We start from the raw sequence: 26,523 nt of genomic DNA, 5'->3' as shown, positions 1-26,523 counted from the left end.
CTGTGCACTGCGGAAGAGCAGGAGGCTCTGGGGACTGGTAATGGGGTCTTTTAGCACTGGGTCACTGCTGTGAATCCAGCTCAGGTCAATGAGAATGGCAGCTCAGCTGCCTGTGTTAATATTGCTGATTGCCTCAGTTCAGTTCTGTAGAGCATCAATAGCTACAAATTGCCCATCACCACAACTGCCATTATTCAAATAAGCTCATCAATAAATTAAATACCAAACAAAAGGTGCAACAAACCTTACTCCCACTAATAGGCTGCTTCTAAGACAAGATCTAAGCCTATGAGTGGAGTTCCTGTAGTCAGAAGAAATATAGATATGCCCTTTTCCCAGTGTATCTACAGCAGATAAGTGGCCACAATTCCATCACTTTGGCATGGATGTATTTTTTATTAAATCAAAATTTTATCTTATATAAACAAATGGGAATTTATTGTCTAAAGTTATCTTTGAACAGGGAAGGATTTTCTATTACCTTTACCTTATTAAAGGCTGTACTGTTAAATACATAAGATCTCTCAAAACTTCTTTGGTCTCAGTGAAACTGTAGGGAAAGTGCACAGCCAGAGAATATAAACTGTGCTATTTAAGGACACCATAAGCAGGAAAAAAAATAATAGGCAGATATAACCCCTGTGTACTCAAAAGCCAGTTTCAGACTGTCTAGCACTACAAACATTTAACCTCCCCCATCATAATCACAGCTCTTCCACAACATCACGACAGCACAAACTAAACTGCATGAGTGCTTTAGCTACATTTTTTTTTCTGAATTGTTTGGCTACCTTTTGAATAGAGCCTGAGCTCTGAATACACTCAATGTGTAGCCTGTTTGAGATACAGAAAAACCTTTGTCATGTTCGGTTTTCAGCTACAACGGGGGCTCCCTTTGCCTTAGCAAACCAGGTGAGTGGCAGAGCAGAGTGTCAGCACTGCCTTCCTGCCATGCACAGACACAGGCAGGGAGCGAGGGCTGGGTGTTTCAGACCTGCAGTGAAAAACCAAGGTGCAGGTGCCAGAGCGAGGAGGATGCATTATCCCAACTCAAAGTTGGGATATTATCCCAAGCAGTAGGTTGAACCCGGGGAAGGCAGCATTAGCTGCCCCTAGGGGATGGGGAGCTCTGCAATTCTGCTGGAGTGATCCCGTCTGGCCTAATTAAAGGATCTGCATTGCCAGACTTCTGGGGAAAGGCTCATTGTGCTCTCCCAGCTGCAGGAGGAGAAGGCAGCTGAGGCCTGCTGGAGGGGAGCAATGTGGAAGAGTCTCCCAGGGAGCTGGAATGTGTCTGATGGTTTTAAAAATGCAGGAGCAGCAGGTGAAGATAAGGAAGCACCAGCTCCAGTTTTATGAAAAGCAGTGACCCACTTTCTGCTTCAGATAAAGGTATCACCTGGGGGTCCAGGTCCTCCTCAGAGCATGAGGCCAATGAAGAACCAAAAAGAAAGATTTCCTGCAGGATAAAAGGTACTGAAACAGAACAGGAAGCAGAGTGCAAACTGTTATGAGTAAAAAGTTATCTTTTTTTTAAGGTTGCAGAGTTAAAACAAGTTGAACAAGTTGCTGTTAAGTTAGCTTCATGTTGCAGTCACCCATTGTTGAGAGTTCTTCTTCAATTACCTGTTAATGGTTGCTGATCAGCCTGGCTGATTGCCAGGGAGTGACACCGGACCCTGCAGGTAGCAGGGGAAGGGTGTGACATCAGAGCTGGTATGCAGATGTGAATGCATTTCACCGAATTTTGCAATTTTCTAGGGAAAAAAACCCTAAAAACAATGAGCCAACATAGAATTGAAAGACCTAAGTCTAAAGGTGAGGAACTTAGTCCAGTATCTGCTAAGATCCTTTTTACTTCTCACCCTAACCTAAAGATGTTAACTAGAGAGAGGACCTGAAATGTTAGACCAAAAAAGCAGAATCTCCAAATCTCCCGTGAGGATGGAAGCCCCAGTTCTGCCTACAGACCAGTGGACACAGCTGCACCCTCCTCCTCCTGTGTGTCACTCCTGGGCGCAACCCCTCGGTTTCTCCTACTTGAGCTGATTCTTTAATAAAGGCATTAAAAAGGAGAAAGATCTCCTGCCCTGTTTATTTCACAAATGAGGGCCACTAATAAGCTCTGGCCAGTAAGATAATGAGTAGCTGAGAAGAGCAGCAAAATGAGCAAATGATAGACTAATTATGACTGAATATGAAGAACTGCCAGCATCAAGCACCCAGATACTGTAAGTCAGTCCACTGATTGTGGAGCCTTTTCATCTATCTTCTGTTGCTGAGCTCTTGGAATAATTTTGTACTTTTGCTCTAACTCATAGGAAAACCTTCTTTGCCCTCATGAGGCTTGACTGCCACTCTGAAATAGTGTCCTGTGGTCACCAAAGGAGGTGTTCAGGGGGGGATGTTTAGCCTGGCACAGTGGTGCACAGCATTTCTCCTCTCTGCTTCCCCAAAGGTGCTGAGTGCTGGGAAGTCCACAGATTTTTCTTTATACAGATAGGGAGGCTTTCATGTTTGCTTTTTAATATGACCCAATATAGTTAGAGGATTGATGTATTTAGATCATGCAGATTTTCAAGTGACAGCCCCACCTGTTTAGTGGTAACAACATTCAAATACTTGTCATTGAATTCAGGCAAGAAAAAAATATTCCTTTTCTTTCGCATTAATGTCTTGTTTCTATCAGTTTACTCTGTGAATTAGATTTTTTAGAAAATGTTTTGCAAAATACCAAGAATAGCACAATCCCTTTAGACTGAAGTGAACTACATCTGCCTGTAAAGCGTTGTAGAAGGTGGACTCTTTCCTGCTGTGTATGCGCACAATAAATAAGGTTAAAATGTTCTATTTGAAAGATTTGAACTGGAAGAATGATAATTTGTTGGGCACTGCGACAGAGAGAGTTATTTAACTAATTCTAGTGAATCACATTCAGCTTAAAGATACTGACTTTAAAACTGGAAGCACAGACCTCTAATAAACTGATTTAATCCATCAGTATCATAGCACATTATGTGAATAATGCAAAATCACACAGCACACTGACCAAGATCTTTGTGTCTTTCAGGATTTGTATTACCTCACATTCTTTTACTCATTGTGATGTAGCTCTGAGAAACAGATTTATGTTAGAACAGATGATCATAGTCCTGGCTCAATCAATAATTTACATGTGAACTGTGGTTTCCTGTGAATTTAAAATGAACATGTTAAAATGATGTTATATTTGGTAGTACCTTTTCTTGTGCCAGTATCAGCCTGAAACACCAGTTCCTTCAAGAGGTCACCAAGTTTCATCAGCTGTCAAAAATGTGAAGGTGAACCCCTCAGTACATCTGCAGATTTCACACATATAATTGGAATTTTTTAAAACTGTATTCTCCAGTAAAGCTCTAAATCTGATCACATACCTAAATCTGGAGTGTAATCTGGATAATAGGCACATGCAACCCTAGGCATCATATTAGAGTTCAGTTTAAAGAAATCTGCTTGCATGAACCTCAGGTGATGAATACCTGCTATTGTTCTCCAAAGAAAAAGCCTCAAGATAAGAAATTTGCACATGTATATGATGTTTTACCTTGTGATTGCTGTATGCACACAACTGCACCAGGCATATCCATGCTATTTTTAATGTCTTTTCCTGTGTATGTGATTGCCCAGTTTATCATAGTTCTATTTTAACCTTTCTCTGTCTATTTTAATGAGTAATTAATTTTAAAATCCCCCTTTTTTTCTTTCCTCAGTAAAGATACAAGTTCTCAAAACCATAAGGAATATGCATCAGTGGAAAAGACAAGGATTGAGTTGATTTGAATTAGACTCCCAGCAGTGTGTCTGTATTGCTGCCCAAGTAATTTGTCTGCATCTCTTCCTTTCTGGTCTCTCTCTTCTCTTTGGACACGCATTTTCAAGGCATCTGCCTGGGGACAACTGGGGACCACAGCACCCACAGCATCTCAAAAAATACTCAGACACAAAACAAAAATACAAAGCCAGTGTATCACCATGGGTGTTTTCAATTTTTTTGCAAATATCATCCACAAAGTCAAAGGAAGCAAAAGGAAAGACTCCCTCTGGTCCATTAGGTTTTGGTTCAGACTAAATTCAGAACCAAGATTTTGCTACACCTTTTTATTATTCTGCATCACAGCAGTGATAAGAGCCAAGAGCTTTTTTACAATTCTTTCTGGAGTTAAAACTCTCCAATTTATAATAAACCTCCACTGGATCACACTAGTTCTAGGCTTATTTAGTGGCTTTAATTTTTTCCCTGGGTACCTCAGTGACGCAGAACTCATGTTCTCTGCTGCTCACATCCTCCTGCTGTGGAGATTCCCCCCTGGAATGAGGAGAACTCTGCTGGTGTCAGCAGCACTGGAGACACAGCCAAGCTTCCCTTGGCAATTCTGGTTGATCAGTGCTGAAAGGAGGGAACTGCACAAAACAAAGCTGCCTCAATGGGGAAATGTGAGAGCAAGGTCAGCAGCAAGACACTGAGCAGGGAATGCAGCCTGATGGAGCTGCCCTTCTCTTTACCACTGTTCAGCCTGGGGGTGCAAAACCTATACTTATGTACAATTATTTAAAAGGCTCCAGAAAAGACCACCTGGCTTCTTGTGAAATTTATGCTCTTTAATTACTAGCAAAAAATGCCCAAAACTATCTACACATATATACACCTATGGTGATGTAATATTTCATTCTTATTATTTATAATGGCAATAGATACTTCCAGATCAGACAATTCCTATCATTTAATGACCTCAGGCAATGCCAAGAGCATTGACTCCTCCAGCCAGTTGCTAGCTGGGAGGAAATACCTGTTCCTGAAAGTCATTCTCCTTAAATTCAAAGTAGCAGACACCACTGTAGAAAGAGGAGATGATGTTGCTGTATTTGCTTACAGAACTCCAACTTGGAGTTTGTGACTTACTCATCTTTGTAATTAGAACCTATATGGGCATATATATCATAAAAATATTCCTTAGAGACAGTATTTACATAATTTTTACTTAGGGAATTTCTCCTTAGGTATGACTTACAATCAAGGCAAGACTACCATCCCTGTGTTCAAACTGAGACATATCAAAATTATGTTACAGCAATGATTTTGACCACTGGTCAATTTTTGTGGGGATAGAGGATACAGTGCTGAGTTCCAACTAAGAAATAGTACTTTCCTTAAAAAAAAAAAATCTGCATGTTCTTTTCATTATAGGAACAGGATATAATGATAATATTCTCCTGAAAGATTTTTGACACGTACTTGTTCCATCCTTGCTGCTGAGTTGCATGAAACAACCTAATTATATTAATGCTCATAATGTACTAGAATGTCCCCAAACTTCTTCCTCTCTGCCCTGTCAAGGAAAATGCAATTTGAAGTGATCATTGGTGGGAGAATGACATCTGTGTGAGCAGTACAGCTGCAAATGTTAATTTTTATTATACAACACTGGATTTAAATATTTCCAGGTATTGAACACTTAGAGTAATTACACAAAGTCCAAAGAAACTATTTAACATAAACTGCAATGTTGCATTAGTAGAATACATTTGTACATAATTAGTGAAATATCAGAGTTTGCTTGAGTTTAAGAACATAAAACCTTTCTATTTTAGCATTTTTCAACAAGCACTACTTGTGCAAAGAATGAAAATACTTAATTGAGATATTTACAATAACTTCCTCTGAAGCACAGCTGCCAGGTAGCATCTGATTACTGCACTCCCAGCTAGAAAGCAGTTCCAGCAGTTTATGTGGCATGATTATTATGTGAAAATGAAAATAAGAGCTATTTCAGTGGCTCAATAGAGGACGCAGCACCAGCTATAATAAAAGGGTTGTGAATGGAGCCTTGTTGGCTCTGCAGCATTCCAAAGGGGTGGCCTGATCACCAAAGGCACCCCAAAGCACAGCTGAATTGGCAGTTCAGGACTCTGCACCACCATCTGTTCAGCATTCTGAACTGCCAGCCGCATCTTTTTCCAGCCCAAAAATACATTTTTTTATGGCAGAAACGTATCTTTCTATGAGCAATTAAGCCACCTCTAGGAGATGGATTATTACAAGATGCACTTAAGTCACTGAAATGTTAATCAGATATTCTGGACCAGCCAAAAGAAAACAAGTTGATTTTCCAAAGTTTAGCTGATTTAAAAGGCCTGGTAAAAACAGCCCAACCTACTGCCCTCAATAAAACAACCCAAATCCTGCTCTCCTGGCTCTCCAAGTGCGCCCTTTACCACAGGAATATGCACACAGGTTATGAAGTTACTGGTGTGTGGTAGCACCAGCAGCAGAAACCCATTTGGCATGATCATGGACAGTTTTCCATGGACACTGCCTGCTCTGTCACAGAATGCTTTGGGCTGGAAGGGACCTCAGAGATCATCTCATTGCAATCCTCTGCCATGGACACCTTCCACCAAAGCAGGCTGCTCAGAGCCCCGTGCAGCCATGCCAGGGGTGGGGCACTGATCTTGGGATCAAAGGGGAAAGCAGGGAAAGGAGGGATTAACATGAATTGTGATGAACAGCAGATCAACAATAGAATTTCTCTTTACAGTGGAAATGGACAGGGTAATTTCTTAGTGCTACAAGCACTAAGTGCACCAGTAGAAAAGAAGTATCTTTTGTGAAGCCTGACTTTACATGGCATACATCTGCTGTAATAAAGCAGGTATAAAAACACACAACACATACATATACCTGTATCTATGTATACATACATATGTACACATATATGTGTACCTGGTATAAATACAGCAAGTTCCTCAGGATTCCTGAGAAGGAGTGGAGCAGCAGCACCTCCTGCCAGCTGCCCAGAGGTGAGGAGGCAGGCTCTGCAATGCTTCACGTGGCAGGACAAAGCTGCAGGAGCAGCTCACAGAAGCTCTGACTCCCGAGCTACCTCCCAGACAATGTGCTAGAAAATCAACAATGCTTCCAGTGGAAATTGGTCAATGACTTGACAAAGATTTATCAAAACCATGCAACCAAAGAACAAACAAGTGTTTCTCAGTTGGATCACACCTTTCAGGAAGATCACCAGGTGTGGGTTTTCATTCCCTCACCTTTCCTTTCCACCAGAGCTACTGAACATGTCATTTCCCTTTGGTTCCTCAATAAAAATTCTAGACTTTTTTTGTCCCTGACATGCTGCTAAAGCATCATCTTTTGTAAGCCATGAAATTAAATGCAGTTCACATTTTAGTTTGGGACTGAGTCTCTGTTTCCTCATATCTTTGATTGTGCTAAGGCAGTGCATAAATCCTCTCCTCCCTCCTCTTTCCTGGTGGATGTTGAACTTGGAATCCAGCCAGTCAGAACTTGCAGGCACTTGCAGAAGTGATCTTTGATTAGTGCTGTTTTTCTAGGGGTATAATGTTGTATAATTGCCATTTTTGTACATAATCTTGGAAATCCAGCCTGGAGCAACTGGGTAATAATTGGCTTCCAAGTTTTTTTCCCTTTAATTTGGAAATCAAAATTAATAGATCAGCACACCTCCCCACCTCCCCCCAAGTAATATTCATTTCACCCTTGAATATATTGTGGCTTCATTTTCATTTTTAAATCACTCTCTGTCAGCTCTTGGCTATCAGTCCTCACTTCAAATATTCAGAGATATTAATCAGTTTCTTTCATCATCTACTGAGTGTTTGTTCTAGAAACCACTACAGTTATAATTTAGAAACCTGCCTCAATTTTTTTCTTCACTTTTAGCAAAAGATAGCTTCTATCAAGTTTAAGATTACAACAGCAAAGAGAGTGAATAAAGCAGTGAAAAGAGGAGGAACAGTTTCTAGCACAGCAACAAATTCCGAGAAAATATGAGGGGATTTTTATAGGAGGCCATTAAGTGGAACATTCATTTCCTCACAGTGCTGCAATTACAGAAATATCCCATTCTTTATGAAATCCATTTCTGGAACCAAGGTATCATCTACCTGAAACCCTTGTACATCAAGAGCTTAACACCAAGCCTGAATAGTTAGGAGAGAGAAACCCACATCAGTAGGCTTTGTACCTACAGCATACTTTTGTTTTTCCATGCCTCTGTCATCTCCATTAACAGCAGCTTTACTGGCTGAGAGAAGCTATGGCACACTAATGCTACCTGTCATTAAAAAAACTACTAAAAACCCCAACCAACCCAAGAAGAATTAAATTCTGCCAATGTCCGATAAACAGACCCATCTGCAGATGAGGGTGGGTAAATACGCTGGTGTTCAAGGTTTGGTAGTTTCACTTGGACTGCTGTCAGATGGCTATAGGCTTCTCCAAATGTAGATCAGCCTGCCCACTATTCATTTAGGAGACTTCATTTTTAATTTTAAATTTTATTGTTTTAACAAACTCGAATCTTACCACAAATACCTTTATGTTTGTTTCTAGCCTTTTCAATCACTGTTTAAGGCAACCTGAGGAGCTGAGTTAAGACTGATTCGGGCTGGGAGTAGCTTCTAGCACAGCACTGATTTGGTTTGACTTCTGCATTTTAACTTTGCTATTTGCACAGGTGTTGCTGCAGCATGAATGTGAGATACCAGGGATACAAAATTGAGGGAATCCTATGATGTGCAAACCTAAGGTGCGGCATTTCCACAGAGTTGTCAGATTCTTGCTGCCTGTGAAAGGAATTCTGCATATCTCTGGAGAAAAAAGGTAACACTGCACATTATCTAGGGAAATAAAAACTTTCTGAATTGCAAAACATCAAAGATCAAAGAATTGACAGAGAAAAGGGAAAGCAAAAAGCTTCACAAGTAGAATAGCAGATTGAGAGCTGTCTGAGAGACAGAGAAAAAAAGAAACACTGGTCTTTATATAGTAAATTAGAACAAAAAATCCTAGAGAATTTATAGATAGTGTAAGAATTACATTAATTAACATTAATAAAGACAATACCACATTTGAAATGCCTATTGAAATTTTTATTACTTAGCACTACTGATCCCTTCTTGCCTACAGATGCCCCAGGTATCTCACAAGGCATGTGAGACTCGTGAGCTCTGTACACCAGGACTAAAGGCTGAGAGGACAGACTTAAAACACAGATGGACCTTAATGACAAGAGTTTCCTGCCTCTCTAAAATCAAAGGCTATTTGGCAAGCAAAATTACTTCACTGTAACATTTTAATCAGTTTACCTTTTCTCAAGCTTTCTGACAAATGTAGATTTTAAAGAAGGATTGAGAAAGAATGAGAATAGTATATCTGGCAATAGATACTGCACCTAACAAGTCTGGTATCTAATGTATGTTGGTTTGCACAGGACTTAAGCTCCTGAATCACACTTCAAAATCCAGAAGCAGTGAAAAGAAACCTCATGTTATTTTTCAACATGCCCTCAACTTTACACAACATTACAATTTCTGAAGATCAACAATCATTTATGCACAATGTAAATACCACATTTCTAAAATTACAGAGATTATGTGGCCTTAACACCCCTGCAGAGAGTTTTGGCCTCATGTTTCCTTCCTATGAAATACCTCACCACAGCTCCTGGTCAGCCCAAAACTTCTCCAGCCATCTAGAAACTGAATCCAACATGATCTCTCTTGGATTGACTTACACCAGAAGAGGTTTCAGTCCACAGGTAAAGCAAACATACATCTGGAACCCAGTTTCTCCAAAACCCAGTTTTGCAGAAAAAAAGAGCTATAAATACAGGCAAATTCTGCAGATTCCTTTCCCAAACACTTGGAAGAGTTGCCAGCATTTATTTCCTTTAATTAAATTTTGAGCTGGATGCTGTGACAGATTCCCCTTGCTATGTCTTGTATGCACACCTTCTATATTTTTTAAACCTCTTCTCCTCCTTCTCCCACTCCCTACAGATTCACCAAGACATAAAAGGAATCCAGAAAAAACCCTGACATTAAGTTCTTATCTTTGAAACCTCAAGGGTGAATGTATTTGAAATCTACAGTTAGTTTTACAAGAGCTGAACATATGGCAATAGGAAGTTTCATGTGTATGAAGACCAGCTCTGCTCTCTCCAGCAAGAAATGTGAGGAATATTAAAATACACATTTTTTCTTAACATTCCCCTTCTATATTGTCCAAGAAGCAGGCATATTACACCTTTTTTTCTAGTAAATAGTTTAAAACTACTTCCTGTTTCTCACATCCATAAACCTAGGTGCTTTAGGGGTGGGTTGTTTTTTTTTTTTTTTTTGCTCTTAGCAAAATGAGCTCTTTCAGCTGTCACTTAGTAGCTGGATGTGAACCTGACAACCAAACTGTTCTGTACCTGCTGCTAGCACCACAGGAACCCTTGTCAGACAACAAAACGAAGAGATTTAAACCAATAATTGTTCCAAACTCTCATTTTCTCCATTTTCAGCAGACTGACATCCATTGCCATGGAAACCGTCAGAGAGCAGAACAGCAGGGACACAATCTGACCCAGAGGTTCTAGGATTCTTCCAGCTCCCATCACACTGATAACAATTTTCAAGAAGTGACCTCTCTATTTCACCTTTAACAAGAATAAGGAACTTCATACTTACTCATGCAGTAAAACTGAGCTAAAAAACAGCTCTAATTTTTAAGCTGGGATTCCAGTCCCAATTAGCATTACTGAATTTCCAGGTGTATGTTAACACAAGCCATCTAACAGCTTCAGCACAGCCACCATCTCCTTCCAGGGATGGAAGAGCTCCTACCTCAAGTGGAGATTTCCCCTTGCACAGTTCAGTCTATTTGCACCTCTACAAGCACTCAGCTGCTTCTTTCCATCATACCCACATTGTGCCATTAGGATCTGAACAAGACAGAAACAGAGCTGAGCCAACAGACCCAGGCAGTTCTCAAGACAGCAAGAGATGAGCACTGTCATGCTCAGCAGGAAAGGAAACGGATGCAGCTACCCAGAGTGCAAAGGAGCAGTCTGGAGTCATAGCTAAAATTCAGATACCAGCCCTGGAACACTTTCTGCTAAGCAGAACCACTTCACTTTCAGAGGTTTTAATATATTTAAATATTCATTAAGTAAATCTTAAATGTTTTAAATTCTATACGACAGCAATTATTCTGGTCTTTTGATCACAACCTTTTATTTTTGTCACTGTATTTCCATAAAGCCTCAAGAGATTTTTACCTACACTTTCAGCACTCAGTTATCACTGCTGATTTAGACCAATGATACCCGAGGTAAAATCCATAAGGCTCAGGGATTATGGTGATTTTCCTTAATGGCTGTTATTTGGGGAACCAATACCAGGACACAATTGGATTGCAAAGATGCTGCACACAGTTGAAACAGACTTAAAATTATCCTTGGGGCCCCAGCTGCTACTTGAACAACAGATTGTCCCTGTAACATCAACATCACACTTTCATTCTGCACTGGGAATAACTTCCGAGAGGACACCAAGAAACTTGTTAGCTGGGGAGACACTTTTGGTACTCAGGCTATTTCCATTCTAATTTTAAGCACTGAGAGCTATGTTAAGTCTACACTAAGTGCTCAGGGAAAGCTCATCCTGAGTTTCTTTTGGGTATGCTCAGCAGAAAAGTAGCATTTTTTTTCTCAGGCATTTTTTTCTCTTGATAGTCAAGATTTCAAAAAGCACCTGTATAGCCTCCCTGCACTTTCAACATGGATTGCATTGTGCATTTCAGAGACTTTGGCTGTGTTACATTCATGCAGCTTGCCAAATGCTTTAAAAGGTCTCTGAGTTTGTGAACTCAAGTTCAACTAATTAGAGTGAATGGAGAATTCTGAATTATGAAAACCATAGGACATCAATAAAACATAAAGTCTAGCAGGTCAGCCCAGAAGTCAGCAAGTCCATTTGGCAGCCACTGAATAATGCCAAGGATGAGGAATGCCAAATAGCAATAGGAGCTTGTGGCAAGAACAGTCCGCTCACCCACACCTTCATTGTGGCACAAAAAGACACCTTTGTCCCTGAATCACTCCAGCCTGAGACTGTCCCTTCAAGGGGCACTTCTGATGTGTCATCTTATTTTCTGTGCCATTCTGCACCCACCAACCACAAGCCTGGCTCAGTAAATAGAGCACTGGGATGGTGCAGGAGACTGGAATTCCATTTTTTCCTAAAGTCCTTTAGCTGAGTGGCACTGGAAGAATCAGCCTTTCCCCATGGTCCTGCAAAATCATATTTATCTCTGCAGGGTAAGATTACCTGATGGAAATAAAAAACCCCAGCATTGTTTTCTTAGCAGGCAATTAAATAAATTAATCATCTCAACTGAGGGAAAAAAATATTGTTGCACAGATTGTTGTGGTATCCAACTGTCCCCACATCAAAGCTATTTTAATTCGGAAATCTTGAAGGGCAGGAACTTTCCTGCAGCTCACAATCTGAACAAAGTAAGTAACAATTAGAAACCAAATAGGCTCTATTAGCCCCTACTCCTTCATCTCAGCTACTGATCAGAAAGAGGAAGGAAACTATTATTTTTTTGGTGTGTAATAGGAGTTCTTCAACTGTGTCTGGCCCAGCAGCCTGGCCGTGGGTGTGTGGGTGTGACTGTCTGGCACTATGCTCTTACACAATCCTGCTGGGAGTGCTCCTGCTGGGAGTGCTCCTGCTGGGAGCTCTGCCATGGACAACTGCCTTTTCCATCCCAGACTGGCTGTATAATTGCCTTACCTTCTCCTGCTTATCTGGTCCCAAAGCGTTTTGTGGTGCTACTTACACCTTCGTGATTTCTAACAGAGGACGGGGCTTGTGCTGCACAGACACAGCAGAGGCATTCTCCAGCCTCAAGGAGCTCCTGATCAGAACAGACCACACATAAATGGGAAGGAAAAGTCTTCTTATTTAGAGTTGCTACTTAAGTTTTCCATCTCTGTGTTCCCCAAGTCTCTTGTTCACTGAGGTGTTTGCTCTGCATGACCTTGGGCAGGATTTTGTCAAACGAATCCACCGTGCAAGTGGTCTGACAAGAGGGCAATGCCTTCAGCTCTGGCCCAGCCACCTTCAGCAGCAGCTCAGAGCCCTCTGCCTTGTGCAATTCACTCACTCAGCATCAGGACCTGAGCTCAATGGCCAGACACCAGAACAGCTCCTGGTCAAACTTTGGGTACTGGGAAGAACTGGAAAATAATAGCCTACAGTTAATCTAAGAAAGAAAAGAAAAGGCAATGAAGAGAAAGAGATACAGGAAGAATGCAAAAAAGGAATTTAATTTCTTAAAGCTATCTGGGTGAGATTTTGATAAAAATAATAATTCAATTGACTATTACCAGATTCAAAAGAAGCCATGTTTGTTGAGAAAATATTGTGTTGTTAATTTATGAGTTTGGCTGTATTGAGCAGCAGTAAGGCTGTTAATCTTTCTTTGTTTCTTCTAGGTTATGAGAGGAGGGATAATCAGGAGTAATTACTACCTGCTAGGAAATATTGTTGATTAACAGAAGGAAGAATGAAAGGCAACTTACACACATATCATATTCCTTAAGAATGTATCTTCTCAGGGCCAAGACCACATTGGTGCACTTCAGCTGGCATCCCTAATGCCAAGCATGAGCCTTTGACACCCTGCCACAGCACGTCACATTCGTTGACACTAAGAAACAGTAGAAATGGATCATTGAAACAACACATGCAAGGAAGTCCACAAACATCAAAGCTTGCATGGAGAGCTGACAGAAAACAACACTGAGAAAATTGATGTAGGGAGGCAGCAAACAAGGAAGAACTCTGATGGAACAGAGGGAGGCTGCTCTGCTCAGCTGCACTTCTGTGCTTTGCATTGACTTTTCACCAAGGTGAAAAACAGCTTTAATCAGCTCCTTGGGTCCTGTGCTTGGCTCTATCAGCCTCTCTATTGACAGCAAGAAAGTAATTTTATTTTGCTGGGAAATCAAAGTGTGGGGTGGAAATGGCAGGATGTGCACCTTGACACCAGAATTATGGGGACTCTTGGCCAGTGGAGTCAACAGTCTGTCTCAGTTCCCTCTCTATAAACTCATGAGCCTCTCTGCCTGCTTGGCTGAAGGAACCCTTCTCCAAACACTATTGCTCTCAGTGAGCTGGGAATTTTTCCCGCATCATCAGCTGCTAAAAAAGTAATTCTGTTTTGTTGCTTTGCAATGAAAACAAGGCAGCACAGTGCCAGATACAGGAGAGGCAGATGACACAGGAGAATAATAGACTCCAACTGAGGCACCCAGCCAGGCTGCTTGAAGCACTCTCAGCCAATCTGGCAGCTTGAAGCATCCATCCTGGATCAGGCCATTATTCTGGCAAGTCTAAATGTTTGCCCTTAACAGCCAGAAGAACCAAATATTTCAGAAGAAGATAAATCCTTCCCCCTTGAAACAGCTAGTGAGTTGTCTTCTTTAAGGTTAAAAATGCCACTCCTAATTTCAGCCCAAGATCACTGGAGCTTAATGTTTATATTTAGTCTTGAGTAACACTACATCAAAGTATTCTTAAATCCTTTCAAAACCCTAGAACATTTGTTTGAAAGTGAGAAGTTCCCCACTGAACACCCACCTCAGTTATTCTGGCAACCAAAAAATTACACATGGCTTGGTACACAGAAGAGAAAGCATTTCCAGTTATTCCTTTAAGATTGATCATCTTTGCTTTCATACTGATCACCTATCAGGTTTCAGGGTCTTTGTGGGCATTTATAACAGTTTGTGAAGTTATCCATAAAGAGGTTTATATATCTATAGGTTTGCAATGGTTTATTTGGCAGACACAGAACGAGCAGGGCCATCTCAGCTGTGCTGTAATTCAGTGTTGGGGGACTCAGTGCATTCAGCCCTTGGAAAGGGATGAGACAGGCATTGGTTCTCTCCCTTCAGTGCTCCAGGACTTGCCCATATCCCAGGAGCTCTGTGGAGGGCTGCAGAGCTGTGTGCGTAGAGTTGGACTTACAAGAGACATAAATTAGATCCTTCAGCAAATGGAACTTAAATCTTGTTGACAGGAGGACCAACAGAATATCGATCATGTTGGATTTTCCAACAACCAAGATTTAGATCTGCTTTAGGAGAGAGGCAATTACTAAAAAAAGTGAGATTAGAGTTCATGAAGAGCAGCAAATTAGCCAGCAGTGGAAACTCCCCAGTATTTAGATTTATCCTCAAGTTACACAACATGAATCTGTGCAGACAGTAGAGCTATAGTCTATAAAACACATATTTTGAAAACTAGAAGTACAATGTCCAACTTGAAAAAAACTATCACACATGACTTTTAGAACAGATGTTTAGGTGAAAGGCAAAAATAAAGAAAAAATTGGACCTTTCTGTTAAGGAAGGAAATAAGAAAAGCTTGATGACCAAGTATGCTAACCCATGAAACTACCACTCACCTAACACAGTATATTATATATAATAGCACAAAAGTGCTAGAAAAAGTTGAAGTTTGACTTATTAGTACTTGAGATGTAATGACAAATAACATTATTCTGATGCCTGGCCATCTACCTACAATATTTCATCCAATATATTTTATCCAATACATTTTTTCCAACATCCAAATAAGTACAACTCTGAGAATATTTTACAGAATTCAGACACATGACTTTGAGTTAAAACACTAATTTTATTCTTCTCAAGGCTGTCACTGTAACCAGCTGGCACCAAAAATGTTCACATTTTGTGGAATCATTTCAGTTTCAGGAAGATTCATCATTGAGACAGCTGACAAATTCCTACGGCCACTAGAAATGGGCCTTTTTTAACCATTTTGCCTTGTTCTTTTTAAGTTACAGGCAAGTGGAAACAGAAATTTCAGCATATGATTTGATTTTTAAATTATTTTTCTTTTGTAGTGAATGAAAAACTGGGGTTTGGCTTTTATTATTTTTAACAGGTGCACAAGCTTCAAATCCCTCAAGGCTGAGAAATTTCTTTGCCAAATTTCAGCAAGGACAAACTATTTCATGTCCAAAGTATAAATCTCAAAAATTCAAACCTGTGGTGACAGGAGATGTTATAATAATGGAAATGAAAATTTTATCACTGAAATAAAATAACTGTAGAGTATTTTCATCTCATCAATGGGCATCAAATAAAGAAAACAAGGAAAGCTTCAAATATAACCTTGTGTGGGTTTTTCAGGACATAAAGGATAAAGACGTGAATTCTCAGTTTACAGACTAGAATGTGAAAAAGATACTGTAGCTCTTTACCAAACTAAAATGACCCAACAGAATGAGAAATTCATGTATTTACTGCACAAAACAAACTTGATATCTGAGTACACTGTTCACTGGCACAAGGTAAGACAGTGCAGTATATTTACTGCCTTAGCCAGCCTTTTTCTTACAAACATTTGGTTCCTCCTGCTGGTCAACCTGCCCATTTAAATTTCACTCTCTGGCATAATAAAGGCTTTTCCTAATAGTTGCCCCTGGTTTACAAATCATAACAAGCATGAGAGACTAGGAACTGACTTTTCCATTAATTTCCTTTTGAGGAGCTGACTCTAACAGATGAAACCCAGATAATCCTTCCCTCCCTCCCTGCTCTTAAACCTTTGAGGTTTGAATTTCCTGAAGGCAAGACAGAACCAGAGTGGGAACCACCATTTACAGGGACTTAGGTGGAATTTTTGCTGAGAGGAACCTGAGCTGAGCTCAGCAAAGTGCTGATAATTAGCTCAGCACCCACCTCTGAGGTTTGAGGAGAAGCTCAGCCTAAATGGAAAGGGGGCAGAGGTGTGGCTGTGACCACCCCAGGCAGGTTCAGAAGCCATCCCAGTGCCACCAGGGAGGCTTCCCCTGCTGCAGTGGGTCAGGAAATGCCTCAAACTGTTCTGTGAGATGGTTCTGACCCCAGGCTTTTCCCCAGTCTGCCCATTTCCCACCTCTCATAAGTTGTCTCCCTTCCACTGCCCTAAACACATGTGTTCCCTACTCCCACATAAAAAAAAAAAAAAAAAGGAAAAGAAAAAAAGAAAAAAAATTAGACTCTCTCAGTAACGCAGGCTTCAGCTGTGAAGGCCACGAGAGGGACATAAACTAATTTTCACCATTTATCAAGTGACTGGAGGCAAAGTTTTCCAGGCAGGTGTCTACAAACACCAGAGGTCTGATATATAGTCAGTGTGACCCAATGCATGTGGCAGCCTTTAGCAGCAGGAACACCCCATTTCCATCACAGCAACTCAAATATGATTTTTAAAAGACCAGTAAAGCTGCACACTAACTATTAAACAAGACAAGAAGAGAAGAAACCACCTATGAGCATAAACTGGGAGATTTAATGGTGCAGGCAACAGCACTTTGGTAGCTGCTTAATCATTTTAAATGGAGTAGTTTTGGAAATGAAGCAGGTCATCTCACTATATTTTTTTTAATTCTCCTTAGGTTCACCTCACCTGGAATATAATAGTCAACGAAATGTAATCTTTCAGGAAAAAGTATGCTTCAAGTTCACTGAATTTTTCCTTCCTTTCAATTTCCTTTTAGCCAGTTTAGCCATGCTTTTGAAGTGGAGGTGAAATATTGCTGGAAAAACTACATCAGGACTACCTTTCACACTGACTGCAATACTTATAGCATACCTGTGGTTGCAGCTTTGTAAAATTTTGATAAATGAGAGAAAAAATACAGGCAAATGCCTGTAACAATATGCTAAAGATAATTTTTTATAAGAAAGTATACTTGTGACTGTATTTAACAGGAAAAAGCTATCAGCAGAGACAAACTGAAACCTGTGCTGTGCCATGTCTACCAGCACCCAGCCTTTTCTTTCAAAGGCACATTCTTGCCTGTATATGGATTATTCTTTTTCTACCTAATCCCCTTCTAACTAGCACAAATCCAGCAGTATCCCCTGCAGAGGCTGCAGCTGCCACCTCTGAAATAACATTTCTTTAGCAATCAGGAAACAGCCTCACCTTGAACAAACTGTTGGAGATGGTATTCCCGGGGTGCAATCCATCCTGGTTTATGTGTGATCATTGCCCAATTTGTTCTTATTATGTTATTAGTGCTGAAAGATGTTTTCCATTAGAGGGTGCAAGCTTTCAGGTTCTTGCTGGCTAAAAGATGAAGTTAAAGGCTTTCAGCTCTTAAGGGAGAGACATATTTGCAAACATTTAGTTTCTATGTAGCAAATCTCTTTTGCACAGTAGCTTTACTGTTTGGATTTTCAGGTGTTACACATGAAATTAAGCTCCCAGTCTACCCAGCATCTTTCAGCATCAGCTTTAATACCATGTTAATACTTCACAAGAAATCTGACCAATGTATTTGAAACCATAGGTTAAATATTAGACTCACCAACACCAGCATCAGCTGTAGAAACAGCTGGTTGACAGGAGGAGTGGCTGGTGCCATATATTTCATTAAACACTGGTTCCCAGCCCTAAGGAGGTCTGGTGGCAGAGTCCTACAGCTGCCCACTCCATTTTTGTTCCTATTCACTGTCAGTGTGAGCAGAATTTGGGCAAACCACAGCTCCAGCCAGAGGGTATCCCCCTCCCAAATGACCTCATCACAGCAAACACCTGCACTGCCAGGCACATTCACAAAGCCAGACCCTCGACAGCCACAGAAATGATGCCTTTTGTAGTTCCCCTGCAGCTCTTCTGGGCTGATATTAATGGAACTGGGTGCTGCCTGATGCCTAGATATTCCTCCCAGAACTGCAAGAGCTGTGAGCCTTCAGGCTTAATCTGGCACTTACTGTCAGGTGTAAAACAGTAAAAAAAGAATTAAAATGTATGTTACTAACTTGCTGAGGAATTGCTTAGTCATAGCTTGAGCTGTCTTTTTTTTTTACTCAATAAGGAAACAAAACCACATCTTTATGCCAATGCCCTTTAATTTGCCTGTGAAGAAACCTGCACAGAGAGCTCCAAGTCCTTCACAAAGATGTAGAGTCTCTCATTTTACAGATGACAAAGCGAGGTGATTGCCCAGTACCACACTGCATCTAGAGAAGACACAGAACTAGAATCCAGATCTCCTAAATTCTTGGTTTGCCTGCTACATTCAAGATGGACAGACAATTTGGGAGCAATCCTGCAGGAAGACATCTCCTGCCAGTTGTTAGTCTAAGTAATTGTAAAGAAAAATGGTCCCAGGTCAGATACTCATGCAACTGTGTGCCTGTACTGAGCTAGACTTCTGTGAGATCCATCTCACTGAAGTTCTTCCATTTCTAGTGTCAAGAATTAATTCCCTTTTTACCATTAGGACCTTTGCTCTCAGAAACTGAGACCAGTATTACTGATCTTGAGTAAAACACAGCACCCAGATGTGGGAGCTCCACTCCACATGCCCTGCACTTAGTAGGAGAGATGTTGTTTCTGCTACCCCCATCAAAACCTGACAACTGAGCCAGCTGCCAAGTGACAAACACAAATTTCAGGTTACACTAAGGCAATTCTAAGTGTGAAACCATCCAATTAGGAACTGCTATTTCCAAAGAACAAAGCTGCTCATGTATCCATTAGAGCCCCAGAGCGCTTCCTCGTTCCCTCCTGGAAAATAGTGAAAGGAGCTATGGCAGCAGAAACAGGACAACCTCCTTCTCACAAATATAAGCTCATATGCAGATAAATTAGTTTGGGTTTTTTTTAAATGATATCTTTATTCAAGGGAAACATCTTTTTTCCTTTGCTGATTGATACAGCACATTTTTCCCCAGTGTTTCTACAAAAGGGTTTTGGTGGATCAAAGTTTGACAGCATAAATCTTTACTTTCAGATTAATAACTAGGGGGCAAAATGTCAGAGAAATTTATTTTATATAAAGTTTAGAAGTTGCCAATCCTTTGTGCGATTTTGACAGCTCCCAGGTAATGGGCATTATCCTCAATACAAATTTTCAGAGGATTAACTATAAGCCTTAATACATGTGAGATACATGTAAGATAAAGCAACTTGATAACATAAATACATCTTCTTGCCCCCTAAGTTTACTCATTTTTTTGTTAGGTTTTGTTTTTCTTTATTCTCACACAGAAGCTTTGGAACTACCTATAGTAATAACAAAATATTCTACCAGAGTTCCATGATCAAACGAGGACACCACTCTCAGCACTTCAAAGCAGAAATATAGAATCTTATTTTAAAGTCATCTTTCAAGTATACACAATACAATGTGAATATGCAAGCTTATGGTGTCTCCAGTAGATATTTCAAACTATTTGAGCCACAAATGCTCTCAACATTACCAAGAGAACAAGAGAAGGACTTGAAAAGGTAAATGTTGTTTGTAAGATGAAGACTTAAATAGATTCCAAAATCGAACATTTAAAATGAAGAAACAGCTCAACTGGCTTAAAACAATCATATATTACCATGAAAATTGTATTTTTAACTTTAAAAGCTCAAAGGAGTTGCAGTCAAACAATGCTATTGCTGCCTTAAACAAAAACAGCTGCCAAAACCCAGGGCATAGGGGGCTCCTACTACCACACCTTGGCTCTACTTATCAGGCTGAACAGTTCTCCTCTACTCCAACATGCAAATGAAAACCAACTTGATCAACCCAGGTATAAACTCTGATTAAACCTGGGCAGCTCACAGGACTGGGGCTAGATCCCAAAACATGTTCCTATTGTTAGGCGCTATGGGAATGAAGGTCTGCTACAAACACACGAGCCAAATCCAGTCTGATGCCAGCCCAGCTGTAGCCAGCCCAGGTGAGGCTCCTCTTGCCTGCTGTGCCTGTTCTGCCAGGCACCCGTATTCTGGGAGCTGTTGGGGTGGGTGTCACCATCCCTTGGCAGTCCTGTGCTCAGTCATACACTGAGCCCACTGCTTCCTCCTTCCTTGGCTACCCACAATGGCCCAGCTACGAATTACATTGACAGCAGTCCATTTTCCAGCTTAATTATAGCTTTTTTCCATAAAATACATTGATATATAAGCAAAGAGATCCACATGCTGTTCTATTCTTAAAGAAGCTGGTAACTACCAGCCATTTTGGAACCATTTTTCCTTGGCTGTAACAACTTTTCTAAAAAGGGAAATGCTATGAACAAGTTCATAAATTAATACAATTAGAGCTGTTAATGTTAATCTGAAATTGCAATAAGTTAATCGTGTTAACTAAATTGTTGTTAAATATTAAACCTTTAAATTACCCCCATTGTTAATCCCTTTACCTTACCGGTACCCTTGTTGCATCTGTTGGGTACTGCCTCCGCTGCTCCCCAAAATGGCGCCAGGAAACATCCCTGGGAAATATGCAAATTAAGAGACATTCAAGAAAATCCAGCAAAATACTCTGAAAAATACAAGTTAGCTGAAGATTTAAGGAACTAAGCAACGGGTCCTACTAGTGAGAAGTGTCCTCCAACTCCCCCAGCAAGGTTTTAGACATCACTGTGACCTGACTAGAAGTGGGTTAGAATGAGGACCCTAGACAACGAGCCAAACATCTGTCTTCCTCGGCACTCCTGTGAGGACAGAAGCCCCAGTTCTGCTGTGAAGCAAAACTGTCCATGTCTTTGTCTGTGTCAACGAAGGAAGTAGCGGCAGTGTGCACAACCCCTTTGGCCTCCACCCAGACCTGATCACGTAATAAAGGCATCCAAAAGGAGCAGGTCTCCTTGCCTTATTTTCTTCAGGAAAGGTATATCAATATTTGAAGGAGAGTGATATTTAAGCATTCTGAAACTTAGGAGACACTTAAACAGTGCTGAGTAGTGTGTACGATCCACCTGAAATAAATGTAAAAACCCATTTAAGTCACTGTCCAGTAGGACAGCAGAACCTAATCCTAATTGCAATTAAAGGCCCTTATATTTTTAAGTCTGAAGTCACTGGATTGGTCCCTGCAGGCAGGGACATGAGAGCTAAAAAATCAAAATTAATCACTGCAGTGATTCTAAGCAGACGGCCCCTGTAAATCAGGGAACTACTGATGCTGTGAGCAGGTCAGCGCGAGGAGGCACAGGCCGGGCTAGGCCAAGCCAGGCCACGCCAGGCTGAGGGGGCTAGGCCGGGCTGGGCTGGGCCAGGCCAGGCTGGGCTGAACTGGGCTGGGCTGGGCCACAGGTACAGCTTCAGCCCGAGTTTGTGTTTGCTGCCCAGGAGCCTCTGCAAGGTGTCCTCCCCCAGCCCAGGTGACAGAGGGGCTGAGGGAACTCCCGCTGTCACTGTCATAAAAAAAATCTTCTTTGTCCAAGATTCTTCTCCTGGGAAGCTGAGAAGCCTCAGAGGAAAATGAAAACAATAATTATCTCATTTTGCTGCTCCTGTGTTTTGCTGCTTTGGAATGTGGTCTGGAGATTGTTTATCCAACAGGTGATTATTTGATTGGTTTCATGTGAATTGTTTTTACTTAATGACCAACCATGTCCAGCTGTGTCAGGACTCTGTAAGAGAGTCACGAGTTTTCATTATCAGTTCTTGTTAAGCCTTCTATCTGTATTCTTTCTCTATTTTTAGTATAGTTTTAGTATAGCATTCTATAATATAATATAATAAATACCATATCATATCAGCCTTCTAAGAACATGGAGTCAGATTCAATCATTCCTCCTCTGTCCTGGGACCCCAGAAACTACCACACTTCTGCCAGCACAGAGGAGTCATTGCCTGGGACTAGAAGTGCCCAGAAGTGCTCGTGTGAAATTTGGGTTTGTTGACAATAGAAGTGTTAGTGGAATTTTGTTTCACAAAATCCTGAAAGATCTTAAAAAACCCATGTGGACCTGCCTGGGTGGAAGCGCACCTGATTCCAAACAATTTGAGGTTCCCAGTGTCTGAAGGAACTCAAGGTACTTTTTACTGGGATCATAATAAACCTTGTGCAAAACAATACATGGGAAAAAAATTAATCCTTTAAGGTTTTCTTCCAGAATTCCCAATATCCAATTCTTCTCTTTGGTTCTAAGCTTAGCTACATAAATTGTCCTGACTGCTTGAGTCACCATCCTTACAGGAAGCCACGTTCATCTTACACATAAATAATAGTTCACTATTTCATTGCCTATACTTAGATCTGAAATATACAGTCATGAGTTTGAATGTAGTTATTCCAAAGGAAATATTCTATTTTCATGTTTGGAACTGGAACAAAAATTTCTCTCCAACACTTGTTACTGCTGATTCTAATAGGTTGCAGCTTTAGTAATAGTTAAATATGAGAAATCACTGACTCTGTCTGGTTTCAAAACTCTTTAACTTGAGAGAAATGCATGCAGAGAGCCTCCAGGGAGGTTATATGGTGAATCAGCTCAGATTGCAGGAAATCAGCACCAAGAATAGCCTGAGGTCTATATAAAAATCAGCCTGACATGGTCACTAGCATAGAGTACAAGGCAGGAGGTATTTACTGGAGGAAAGATTTTAATTTGGGTATTATCTGTGATTGTCTCAAAAAGCAGAGAGCTAACCCAGCAGGTTAGCTACCTTCACACTTCAAATGCAGAGCCTCATTCCTAAGGAACAGATTTTTTCATCTCAGTAGTATATTAGATTGTATTAGCCACACTCAGAAGTGAAGTAGGTTGAATCTATTTTAGCTCCAAACTCTGATTACCTCTGTATTGTTATTATTTATTATTTAATTTCTTCTGGACCATAAGAGTCAAAGAAAATAAATTATTATATATTTCTAAATGTTCTCCTATTTGATATACTACTTCAATAACACAGTAATTTTATTTTTATCTCCTAGAGAGATATAGAAACAAAGAAATAAAGAAACACAGAATCATAAGTTAGAAAATAAAAGCATAGCTTCAGCTTCTCAAAGCCTCAGAAATTCCATGGCTGTTGTCTAACACAAGTGTTCAAAGCCACCATTATTCCATAATAATTTCTAGAAGGCATCAACATGAACTCCTGCTTTCTCTGCTCTTTTGAAGAAAAAAATCCAAAACATACTTCACTTCTGAATACTTCCAGTGATCCTCACTACTAAAATCTGCATTTCCTACCCCAGCAATACCAAAACTCTTGTAATTGATGAGTTCTACTGTGATCACATTATTAATTCCAATGAGGAGCTTCTGACTGAAATAGCTCTGTTCAGGTCAGTGGAATCACATGTGTGAATGATTTACCAGACCATAATCTGACTGAGGATCTCAAAAAGCTCTGAGAAACCTTACATTTGTTAGCATTGTGCATGAAGATGTGATGGATAAAAATTTATGATGTAGAAATGCAATATACCCAACTGAATACCCACTTCTTAATATACACATTCAGATAATGGTCTAATTGATGGCCTTATAAAAACCTTTATGTGACCAGTTAGCATTTAGAGCAGTGCCCACCACAATGCTCACAGCAGTGCTAATGGCCTGTATTGACCATAAGAGACATTTGAGATAACTCTGGCAAAGATTCCTCAGCCATTTTCCTTCTGATATTCTGATTTCCAGTGTGCTCTGAAAGGTTAAATTCTCCATCTCTCAAATTTTCTTTGGGTTTTGGGAGGTTTTCCTTTAAAGATCAAATCAAACATCATCTTGTCATTTCTGTGACCATGTTCTGGAAAATTTACAGGTTAGTGTTTTTTGGAGATTTTTTTTGTTTTGTTCTTTTGGGGGCTTTTGTTTGTTTGGCTTTTTTTTTTTTTTTGCTTGTAAGAATACTTTTGGAGGATCCTGAGCAGTTCTATTATTTAGAGCACAGAATGAAAGCAAGATGGGATTTCTGGTATCAAGTCACATGAAAAACAGTGTATTTGATCACATTTTTACCTTTAGACACACCTCAGTTTATATATGCTCTGATTTCACTCAGGTGTGGCATTTTCTAATTCCCAGTATCCAACTTCCTGGTTTTATCAGGGCTCTTGGCCATGGATATTCAATGTCTGGCAATAAACTTAGAATTCCGTGATAATTTTGTGAGGATTATATAGACACTGGTTCTTTTCTACATATTATGTATTGTCAAAAGAATTCAAAAGTATTCAATAGCGCTGGTGTTTGTTAGGGACAGCATTTACTGGCAAACTTCATTACAATTTGACCTTCTCCAGGCTCAACCCCTCCCAGAACTGCTGATGGTCAATATCTGTCTGTGCCTCACTGTAACTTCATAATCCAGAAAAATAAACATCAGCACAGAATTTTTATGGGATATAAATAATTGGCTTTTAGATATCTATGACAATATAGCAGACAGACAAAAAAATTCATCACATCAATAGCAGTTTTTAAACTATTCTAAGCAATATGATGAATGTTACAACCTGAGAAACAACAAATTACTGACTCACTGTGTGCTTCATCTTCAAAAGTGATTTCACATCACTTCAAGTACTCCCAAATTAATAAATTTCATCTGTTCAGAATTACCCCAAGTACAAGAGATCATTGAATCATTAAAAATTATTGGAAAAAACCTGCAAGATCGTGGAGTCCAACCATTTCCAGCACTGCCAAGTCTCCCTCAGTGGCATATTTACACATCTTTTAAACACCTCCAAAGATGGAGGCTCCATCACTTCCTTGGGCAACCTCTTCCAACTCTCACCATCTCTCTCCAGCATATAAAAACCAGGAAATAGCCAACTCCAAACAATAAGATTCCATCTCATAGCAAGTTATTGTAATTAGTCTCTACGTGATTGTCTTTGTGCAATTAAACTTCATTCCATTCCCATTATTCAACTCTACAAGGCCATATAAAATTTGTGGATGACAAAATGAGAAAATATTGCCAGTCCTAGAGGAAGACTGCATCATAATTCAGAAATAATTATTCCCTTAAGGCTATCTAATCCTTCCTAAATTATGACCCAGTCCTCTTCCAAAATTACTAACACTTTCTGACTTCGTGTCAGACACAAATTTTATAATTGTACCCACTTTGTTCTTGTAACAAGGTCACTAATTGAAATATTAGACAGGGTTGCTCTCCAGACCAAACCTTGAGAAGCACTGGTAACTTTTCTTCATTCCGGGAACTTCCTCTTCCAGAGAATTCACTGAAGCTTTTTATCCACCTCATAGTTTCTTAATTCATCCTCACTTTCTCATTCCTTGAGCATAATTTCCCTAGAGGACCTATGTCAAATATTTTGCTTAAATTTAGACAGATTAGGTTAATTGTCTTCCCCTTGTTTAAGAAGTCAGCTATCTTATCAATATATTAAATCTGTCTGATAAAACCTGCACTGGATGGAACTATATACCGAGTTATTCCATTTATCTCTGAAGCCTTGATTCTTCTTTCATTCAAAACCTACAGATTTTGCATATCATCAGGGTCAAAGTCATGATTTCAGGCATTGCTTATAACTCCCAATTTTGTGAGCATATCTTTTTGGTTATTTTCCACCTTTTGATATCAGTAGTAGGGGACACAGCAGCAGAAAAAAGTGACAGATTTCAGGCAGGATCAAAGCAAAGATTTAAGCACAGTCTTTGGCCTCAGAGAGCTGGACATTAACATGAGTCACTGCTCCATAACCCCAGCACACACTGTGTTAGAAGTGTGAGGTACCTTTAACATCACTGAACCTTGGTGTGCCAGAAGGTGCAGCATTGCAAAGGTAGAATGTTGCAGTTCGTTTGAGGGGGCTCTCCGGGGAGTCCCCAGAGGGCCCCTAAGCTGAGTGTTCGCTGACAGCAGCAGGCAGGC

The 26,523-nt window shown here is 40.2% G+C and overlaps 1 protein-coding gene across 2 annotated transcripts in view; it reads right to left on the bottom strand.

Moving 5' to 3' along the window:
• The window catches only part of CLSTN2 (calsyntenin 2), a 418,740-nt gene extending 396,867 nt beyond the window's left edge, over positions 1-21,873 (bottom strand). Inside the window, exons 1-3 of one of the 2 annotated variants that reach the window (XM_064384805.1) lie at positions 21,252-21,873; positions 21,083-21,149; positions 17,857-18,000 (exon numbers count right to left, since the gene is read on the bottom strand). In XM_064384805.1, the coding sequence (XP_064240875.1) occupies positions 17,857-17,920 (64 nt within the window). In that variant the 5' untranslated portion in view covers positions 17,921-18,000; positions 21,083-21,149; positions 21,252-21,873. The remainder of the gene's footprint in view (positions 1-17,856; positions 18,001-21,082; positions 21,150-21,251) is intronic. The other variant, XM_064384804.1, reaches the window with a different exon arrangement.
• Between the last annotated feature and the right edge of the window lie 4,650 nt (positions 21,874-26,523).

Source organism: Passer domesticus, chromosome 11 (genome assembly GCF_036417665.1).
Source record: "Passer domesticus isolate bPasDom1 chromosome 11, bPasDom1.hap1, whole genome shotgun sequence".
Classification (NCBI taxonomy): Eukaryota; Metazoa; Chordata; class Aves; order Passeriformes; family Passeridae; genus Passer; species Passer domesticus.
This window is presented reverse-complemented; position numbering and strand designations above follow the sequence as displayed.